The sequence below is a fragment of the Phyllopteryx taeniolatus genome, chromosome 16 (assembly GCF_024500385.1).
Source record: "Phyllopteryx taeniolatus isolate TA_2022b chromosome 16, UOR_Ptae_1.2, whole genome shotgun sequence".
Taxonomy (NCBI): domain Eukaryota; kingdom Metazoa; phylum Chordata; class Actinopteri; order Syngnathiformes; family Syngnathidae; genus Phyllopteryx; species Phyllopteryx taeniolatus.
The window spans coordinates 9,053,926-9,062,976 of record NC_084517.1 but is presented as its reverse complement, the minus strand read 5'-3'; the positions used below and the strand labels follow the sequence as shown (position 1 = coordinate 9,062,976).

General features: G+C 44.5%; 1 protein-coding gene across 3 annotated transcripts; it reads right to left on the bottom strand.

Annotated features, from left to right (window-relative positions):
* Positions 1–1,348: 1,348 nt before the first annotated feature.
* Positions 1,349–7,353, bottom strand: ddx5 (DEAD (Asp-Glu-Ala-Asp) box helicase 5). 3 transcript variants are annotated; one of them, XM_061749029.1, is made up of 13 exons: positions 7,193–7,352; positions 6,420–6,597; positions 6,202–6,298; positions 5,959–6,092; positions 5,813–5,878; positions 4,609–4,750; positions 4,360–4,520; positions 4,104–4,276; positions 3,914–4,024; positions 3,781–3,842; positions 3,652–3,711; positions 2,201–2,422; positions 1,349–2,053 (listed from the first exon to the last, which is right to left on the bottom strand). In XM_061749029.1, the coding sequence occupies exons 1-13, from the start codon at positions 7,243–7,245 to the stop codon at positions 1,677–1,679; spliced, it is 1,836 nt and encodes a 611-aa protein (XP_061605013.1). In that variant the 5' UTR covers positions 7,246–7,352; the 3' UTR covers positions 1,349–1,676. The 3 variants fall into 3 exon arrangements, 2 of the variants coding, with proteins under 2 accessions (XP_061605013.1, XP_061605014.1); XM_061749030.1 differs by having other exon boundaries at positions 1,884–2,053; positions 2,188–2,422; XR_009784772.1 differs by lacking the exon at positions 1,349–2,053 and having other exon boundaries at positions 2,284–2,422; positions 3,228–3,711; positions 7,193–7,353.
* Between the last annotated feature and the right edge of the window lie 1,698 nt (positions 7,354–9,051).

Here is a 9,051-nt window from a genome sequence, read left to right as displayed (position 1 = left end):
ACAATATCTTTTTGATCTTATCAATTATCTGATGACATTCTTCCACACCAAACTCAGTCAGCAACACATCCATGGACCTTGCGTTCACGGGTCAGTCATGTTTTTCCATACCAAACTCATCCAATTAAACACTTGCTTTGCACACTGGGGCACAGTTACATTGCCACAGAAAAGGGCCTTCCCCCAAATTTAAAAGCATATTAAGAGATGACTGTCCCAAAAATGTATTGCTAAGAATTAACATTCACGTGTAAATAAGAGTATCCAGTAATAACATTCCTCATTGACTAATTAAGTGGGGGAGTGGAAACTTGTCCAGATAGCGTTGTTAAACCTTTATATCTAATTGACTGGGATTTTGCTTTGAACGAGTGGCAAGATTTGTTGGCACGACAACAGTCACGACAAATGTATTACGCAATCAGTCAAGCACACTCTGTGAGACCTTATGGCATACAAGAAACCCATTGATTTTCATTTACCCGGCCTTAAAACCCCAAATGAAACGAATGACAGATATAAAATGCCAACAATGAACGTCGATTGGTGTTGGCAAAGTGGGCCGGGGCAAGCAGAAGCGCCGTAATGTGACTTAATGCCTCATTGCAAGTGTGTCGATCATGCTGCTCCAGCTCATGCTTGCTGCAGGTGTGTCTCACAAACTCCCACGCAGCAAGCTCTGATAAAACCAACACCCTCATACCTTCCTGGGGGAGGGAGGACAAAAAAAGAAACATTTAACAGGAACAAGTGTCAGCACAAAAAGGGACAAACTGATTATGCAAACACGCAGTTGTATTTAAGTGCAACTGAGGGAATGTTGAGACTTCTGACTTTTTTAGGCTCGTAGGTTTTAAGTTATCTGCACACCTACTGTCAGTTGCCAACTTAGAACAGTACACAGAGTGCAATTATAGGAACTGCACTGACAATAAGGTGCACCAAAAATTCTGACTTACTCCATCAGTTTATAGCTCGAGGCAGATGGACCCAGTGTATTTGTCCATTTAATGAGATTAACTGCACTGGTTTTGGTGTAAAGAAAATGGTCAATAAGACAACTATTGTGCATGCTAAATGGCTACCACGCCAAAGGAATAACTTGGAACACAAGATCTGACACTATTACGTTTTGACAAGGCTGTATGTGATGGGCAAAACAAGCTACCACATGAGATGACTTCTGCTACAAGTGCTTTGTCAACACTACATCAGGGCAAATTCCCGGTAACACCTCTGAGACTGCATCTTGCACTGTCCCAGTCAAAACTTCCAGTCTGACACCTAGTGGCCAGAAACGGCAGTACAACTATTTCTAAAGTCCACCCACAAGAAAGAGAAAATACAGTCGTGTTTTTGTTTTTATTGTAAAGATCATGCAGTGCACTTCCAAGGCGGGAGGTAACAACACTTTCAAGGATACACATGAAAAGACAGTACTCCTGAAATTACTTCGTACAAAACAAAACATTACTGAGGAATGTAACAAATTAAATAGCAAGAGTGGAGGACAGGAAAAAAAATAATTTGTGCAACACTCATTTGCACTGCAGATCTTAAAATGCTCAATAGGTTAAAGATGTAACCCTGCTGTGTAAATACAAAAAAAAAAAAAAAAACCTAGATTATGATGGTAACTTAAAAAGTCAAAAAGCAATAAATTACTTAATGTGTGTTTACTGAGGGAACTGTGGCGGCATGGGGTAGGGCGCGAGCGGGGGAGGATGCTGCTGGGGGGCTTGCGTTGGGGGGAAGGAGAATGGGGGGTGACTTGCGCCGTTCGGCTGGGCTTGAAAGTTGTTCTGAGGGGGGAAGGATGCTGCCTGGTTGTTAAACGACTGTCCATTGCCATTGTAGCCTCCGCTAAAGCCATTACTACCACCGTTGTTGCCCCCATAGCCTCCGTTCTGAGCGTTTGTGCTAAAGCTTTTGTTTGGTCCGTTGTCATAGCCTCTACTGCTATCCCTGTCCCTAAAACTGCCAAAATCTCTCCTTCCAGAGGAATACCGATCCCTGCGGTCAAAATCACCACCTCTGCCTCCCCTTGAACGACCTGCAAAAAGAGCATAGCAGCGTTAACTGGACCTACGACGAACTGAACCAAATGGACCTAAAAGATGACATCCCTTAAGACATTAGCAGAGAAGTAAAGCGGCTGTGTTTGACAGCACCGTTTCCGTATCTCACCAATTTGATTTACCTCCTCTGATTTCACCCATTTGGAGGAGCTTGGGGTTGATGGCCTGGTTGGCCTCACGTAGAACAGAGATGAGGTCGCTGGCCTGCCGCACGTTGTTGGGAGTGAAGAAGGTGTAGGCCGTGCCAGTCTTTTGGCTACGGGCCGTTCTGCCAATGCGGTGGATATAATCCTCAGAGTTGTTGGGGTAGTCAAAGTTGATGACAAATTTCACGTCCTCAACATCTGTAAGATTGTGTTGCAGTGTGGCAAAAGGAAAGTAGGACAGCACACAGAGACGTGCGCCAGCGCCACCACAACAACCAGATCAAACAAAGCACCATTAGTCGCGTCATGGGGTGGGCAAAGCTACAAAGTCCAACAGGCTGCAAAAGTTGTAATTAGAAAATATGTTCAACCGTATGGGGAGACTACAGTGGGAAGAGAACCAATGCACACTCCAGTTGCTTTGAATTGGGGGAGTTCAGGAGAAAAATAACATCCTCCAGATTGGGTCCAAACAAAGAAAAAGGAAAAAAAATGGACCACAAGTCTTACCCTTCATTGGAGTATGCATTCACTAGTCCATTCCCATCACAGCACACCCCCACATTGTCTTAAGCAGTAGCACTACTATGCACGCAACTGCCTCCTAGCGTCACTGATCGACTCAAAGTCCACTTGTCAACACACACTGGTGAGAAGGCGCTACTAAGTTCACGTGTCTGTCTTTAGCCAACAAAGTGGAGATGTGAACCAGTTTGCAGGATGCCTAAAAACGGCACACCCCAGTCGCCAGGGCAAGTTTATCCCAGTGATCACATAGTCTCTCGTTGGCAGGTCTCGACATGACTTTAGTAACGCAGGCGAGGGAGGAGTGTGAGCTTGGAATTTGTCCAACTAGCATGTCCCACTGTCACCAAAAGCGCCAGTAGCCATGTTATTGCAGAGGTGAGATTCCAATCGATCTTACAAGCTGCTCATCCGACAAGTTGAACTGCAACAGCAACGCCACCCATGCTTTACAACACGTCTACACAACCGAAAGCACCTTAGGAAGGACTCGGGACTTGCTTGTGTCCAAACAATGTGGCGGGGCTTTCAGCTGGGACAGTTACAGAGCCTGGGTGTGTGACACAGTCCAAACCGTTGCCAGAGAACAGGCGAGCGTGTAGGGAGGAACTGTGGACTTCCCCACTTTTAGATAGGCCAGCGCGTTGTATGCTGCACTCGGACCTTGACACCTCTGCTTATGTGCGCAACTGGGAGACCCGTGCGCCTCGCCAGTCAGGACATCTCCAAGAATCCTCCTTCCCCCTCTGGACACCTGGGCTTGTCATGCCAAGGCCCTGCCATACACACTGCTCCTTTGGGTCAGGGGAGAGACTCAGAGAGAAGCAGAAAAGTTAAAGAAAGCAAATACACTTTCTTCGAAAAAATGCAAACATTCTAAGTGCTTCACAGGGAATACTGACCTAGACCACGAGACGCAACATCTGTAGCGATCAGAATAGGAGCTTTTCCAAATTTAAACTCTGAAACATAAAAACGGACATTAGGGCCTTCACACTGTAAATTGTGAAATGCAATCAACGCAAACTCACCATTAAGAACCCAATCTCTCTCCTGCTGGCTCTTATCGCCATGGATTCCCATAGCTGGCCACCTTAATTTAAGAACATTTCATTGAGACACTGTCCAAAAGTAGCTATGCTTCTGGGTTGCTTCAAAACCTACCCGTCCCGCCTCATTCTCCTTGTGAGGTCATCACATCGCCTCTTTGTCTCAACAAAGATGATAGTCTTGTTCTCCTTCTCACTCATGATTTCCTCTAGCAGGCGAATGAGTCTTTTGGAACAACAAAAAAAGGTTGTCATGATTGCCACCAAAAGTTCCACTGTATGATTATGTGACACTAAGGACTAACTTGTTCTCTTTCTCTCCATCACTGCACACGTCAACTATCTGAAGGATGTTGTGGTTGGCACTGAGCTGCAGGGCCCCAACATTGATCTGCACATAGTCTTTAAGGAAGTCTTCAGCCAGCTGACGCACCTCTTTTGGCCAGGTGGCGCTCCACATCAGCGTCTGGCGATCAGGCTGCAATCAAGAAAAATACTCCATTAATCAAACTCAACAGGCAAAACTGGATCATGGTCTCTAACTGGCAACTAGAAACTTACTCTGATCTGGTCAACAATCTTCCTGATCTGTGGTTCAAATCCCATGTCCAGCATTCTGTCAGCCTCGTCCAATACGAGGTAAGTGCAACGGCGCAGGTTGGTCTTTCCCGCTTCAAGAAAGTCAATGAGTCTGCCTGGAGTCGCGATGCATATCTCCACACCTTTGAGAGGAAAGACATTTGAAGAGATTACCCATGAAAATGAAAGCCAAATCCCCCATCTTTCAGTTTAATAAATGAACAGCTTTACCTCTTTCAAGGTCACGAATCTGCGGTCCCTTGGGTGCACCTCCATAGATGCAGGTGGTCTTGAGGCGAGAAGCTCTGCCATACTCTGCAGCCACCTGTTGCACTTGCTGTGCCAGCTCACGAGTTGGGGCCAGCACCAAGCACTGTCAATGGCAACATTGGAGTTACACAAGTTCAACCAGCAAGTGTCATTTGTGTACAAATCCACACTCACATTTGAGTCATTTATTAAAAATCATCTGGCAAACATGGTGTGATCTGCAGGATTCATGGAGTTGATCAATTTTAATTTAGCTTTCAATAATGAATAAAATGCTGTAAGCCAGTGGTTCACATACACCCCCCCCCCCCCCCCCACACACACACAAAAAACACCTCTCCATGTACCACTATAATGGCCAACAGCCTTAAAGTGTTCAACTTTACAGCACGATTCGACAGAACGAGCGACGTTTATGTACAAGCTTTAGCGCTAGCACTAGCTTGCTAGGCTACGTAACTTTTTGTTGCCTGCTTGCGAGCCACATCGTATTCAAAGTACGGGAACGTACCTCAAGCAAGCCTTAAACCAACATCCTCTCCTGCACACCGGTGACCACCAACACAAGTTTTTCACCATTTTGTCCTTATAATACAATCAGCGCAATCCACTCGTCGTCGCCACGGTAACGAGTGTATCCGGTCACATTTGAGTTGACAAGATGACACCCAATGATCGTAAAAAACAGGATGCGGTGGTATCGGAATACAAGATTTTATTGCAGTAGTCTAGTGCAATAGTGAAAGAGCAAATTTGTCTTTTTGTCTGAGCCGGGGCATTACGTGTTTGTTCCACACCGGCGACATTTTTTTTAAATAAACAACTTTATTGTCCATCAGATATTTATAGTACTGCGTCAAAAGACACGCGACAAGGATTAAAACAAACAAGCTTTTGGATTCAAATATACCGTACACGACGGCGACGCGGCGTCAATATCTTTTACAGAGCTGATCAATGACGAATAGTAAATGTTTTGCACCAAGTTAAATACAACTGAATTGGACAGGCAGCATGTGACCAGGGGGAGCCCACACAGCACTAAAAATCACTGCTGTAAGACATTTTCTCAAGGGGACACTTTTTAGCAATGTTTTTTTGATTCATGTCTGCCTCCAATTTAACCCATTTGAAAAAGTTCTAAACTCTCAAGCTCAATACTTACAATAGGGCCATCACCACGCTCCAGGAAAGGTTGGTGGTTGATGTGAACAATTGCAGGTAACAGATACTGTAACGCAGATGCATAACAATTAAAATTTTCAAATGCTGACAACCCCACCCGTTTCATCTCAAATTATGTCAGCCTACCGAGAGCGTTTTGCCAGAGCCAGTCTGTGCAATGCCAACCATATCATGGCCACTCAGTGCTAAAGGCCAACCCTGAGCCTGAATGGGCGTGGGCTCTGTCCAGTTTTGCTTGTTGATCACATCCATAACGTAGGCTGGTTCGTATTAATAAATTAAAAAAAAATACATTAAAAAAAAAAGAGAGAGAGAGACGTTTTTAAAATGCAACATATTCAAGAGCCATCAAATCTATACAGTACTTACATGGAAAGCTTGCCTCGTGGAAATTTACAATTGGATTAGGGCAGTTTCTCCCCTTCACGGTGATTGTTTTGGCCCTTCTATATTGTTCAACGTCTGGCTGTAGTTGGGAATTAAAAAAAATTAATTACTACAGCGGCCATGGCGATTGCATAACGCCAACACGTGTAGCGGACTCGCACAGATGTGTTGCATAACACCGGGACCATGCCGATACCTACCAGAGGCCTCCTCGAGACGTCTGGGTGCTCCTGGTAAAAGTTTTTCTCAAACTTGGGAAGCTCGTCCAGATTCCAGTGTTTCTTCCGCAAACGTTCACCGGGGTTGCCGAACTTTCCTCCACCACCTCCTCCACCACCACCACGGCCACCACCAAAACGATGAGGGCCGCCACCATAGCTGAAATACAACAAGGTAGTTCGATAAAGGCGAACTGAAGCTCTTCCGCCAAGGGCAAGAGCCCCGTCTCAACTGCGTCATTGTAAGAAGCTGTAGAACTGCTATATACTTTCCGGCCAGTAGAGGAACAATGAAAACTGCCGGCATTTTGTATGTGCATTGCCACATGGCGAAAAAGCCGACCACTAAAACGGAACAATAACCGAGGCTGCAGGTTCACCATCACCCCAGGCACGTTAACTGTGTGACAATAACGTACGATAGGTATACATGTCTTTGAGCGTAACTACGTTGTTCGACGTAAAACGTCGAAGAAGCTAACAAAAGTGCTAGCTACAAGCTAACCAACAGCCGCCATATCAGGCACGAGGCCAGACAAGGCCTCGGCCAAAGACCTCAGGATGCCTGTTACCGGCCTTTTGTGCAACACGTGTGAGTTATCCGACAACTTCGTCAATAGTAATACAAATAGACACATTTCGTCGAAATGAATAAAGCCGTATTGTATTATTCATAATTGTCTTGATTACGCCCGGTCCGCCATTTTCCACGAGGGGACGACAGCCTCGAAACCAAGAGAAAAACATGTACTTACCCTCTATCTCTGTCCCTGTCTCGGCCACGATCTCTATCGGAATAGCCTGGCATGTTGGTTTGTATTTGTGTAACGCTAAATTTAAAATAAAAGAAAAAATGCCGTCTTCAGCCACCGATTGAAGTTGAGGTCGGCAGCGGTGCAGAAATGCCGGTTTCAGAAAAAGGAGGTCCGGTTTATATAGCGAGCGGAAGTTTGACTTCCGCCGTATTCATCCGCTGTATTGGGTTTTCAACTTGAGCGGCATGAAAGAGCAACGAACAGTAAATTAACTTGACGTACTAACGTTTCCTTTGAATGTGTGTTTGTATTAAACGAAAACTCAAAGGTGAAAAGAAAATTAATTTGGCTCTATCCTTCACCCTATTGCTTATTCCGAAGTACCGAAACAGCGGATGAATATGTTCCAAACAAAATCCGGGAATGCGGTTCCTCGTGAAATACCACAAATGACGTCACCAGGACCAACCCATATATGAACGCACGGCATTCTTCCGTGACGTCTGCTTATTGTTTGTCCATCCATCCATGCATTTTCCGTACCGCTTTTCCTCACTTGGGCTCCCAGCTATCTTCGGGCGAGAGGCGGGCAGTACCCTGGACTGGTCGCCAGCCAATCGCAGGGCACATATAAACAAACAAACATTCGTACTCACATTCACACCTACGGGCAATTGAGAGTCTTTAATTTACCTACCATGCATGTTTTGGAGATGTGGGAGGAAGCCGGAGTACCAGGAGAAAACGCCACACAGGCGAGGCCGGGATTTGAACTCTGTCCCCAGAGCTGTGAGGCAGATGTGCTAACCAGTCGTCCACCGTGCCGCCCTTATTGTTTGTTTCACTTTAAAATTATGTTAATGGTAATAAATCTCTAGGATATAATTTTCCATGAGTAACACCTACTAAATATCTACATACCCCTTCAAATGCCAGGTTTTTGTGATTAAAAATAGACACCAAGATGAATGGTTTCAAAACGTTTTCTACCATTAAAATTTGATCATGAACTTGTACAACTCAATTAAAAAAACAAATCCTTTCAAGAGGGAAAGTAAAATAACTAAGATAATGTGTTTGTACAAGTGTGCACACCCTCTTACAACTGTGAATGTGTTCAGAATTAACCATTAACATTAAAATTAATAGTAAATGGGAAAAATAATTTCCAATACCATGGAACACAGTGAAGACAGTCATCATCAAGTGGAAAAAATATGGCACAACAGTGAAATTATCAAGAACTGGACATCTCTCCAAAATTGATGAAAAGAGGAGACGAAAACTAACCGTGCAGGAATTTCTGGCAAGTACTGTCTGTTTAGTGCATGCGCCAACAATCATCCATCTTCTCCTTCATGACTGAAGGAAGCCTTATATTATTACAAAGAAGAACACACTTTAAATCTCCCAAACGCATATTCGCAAATGTGTCTGATGAAACCAAGGTTGAATTTTTGGGCCATAATCCCAAAAGCTACGTTTGCCATGAACACAACACGGCTCATCACCAAAAGAACACCACTGATTACAGTGAAGCATGGTGGTGGCAGTATCATGCTTTGGGGCTGTTTTTCTCAGCTGGAACTGGGGACTCAGGTCAAGGTGAAGGGAATTATCCAAATCAGAATCAGAATTCTCTTTATTTGCCAAGTATGTCAAAAACACACCAGGAATTTGTCTCTGCTAGTTGGAGCTGCTCTCGTACGACAATAGACAGCCAGTTTGACAATAAATACTATTGAGACATAAAAACATACAAACACACAGTGGAGAGTCACTTAGCCTCTAGCAATTTAATGGCAAGCGCGAAGAAGCTGTTGGAATGTCTGCTGGTTTTAGTTTGCAGTGATCGATAA

Coding starts and splice junctions, on each gene's coding strand:
- ddx5 (XM_061749029.1), bottom strand. CDS start 7,245: ATGCCAGGCTATTCCGATAGAGATCGTGGCCGAGACAGGGACAGAGAT. Junction 6,598..7,192: donor GACAGGGACAGAGATAGAGG/GTAAGTACATGT, acceptor GTTGTATTTCAG/CTATGGTGGCGGCCCTCATC. Junction 4,751..5,812: donor AGCGTGGTGATGGCCCTATT/GTAAGTATTGAG, acceptor TGCCATTGACAG/TGCTTGGTGCTGGCCCCAAC.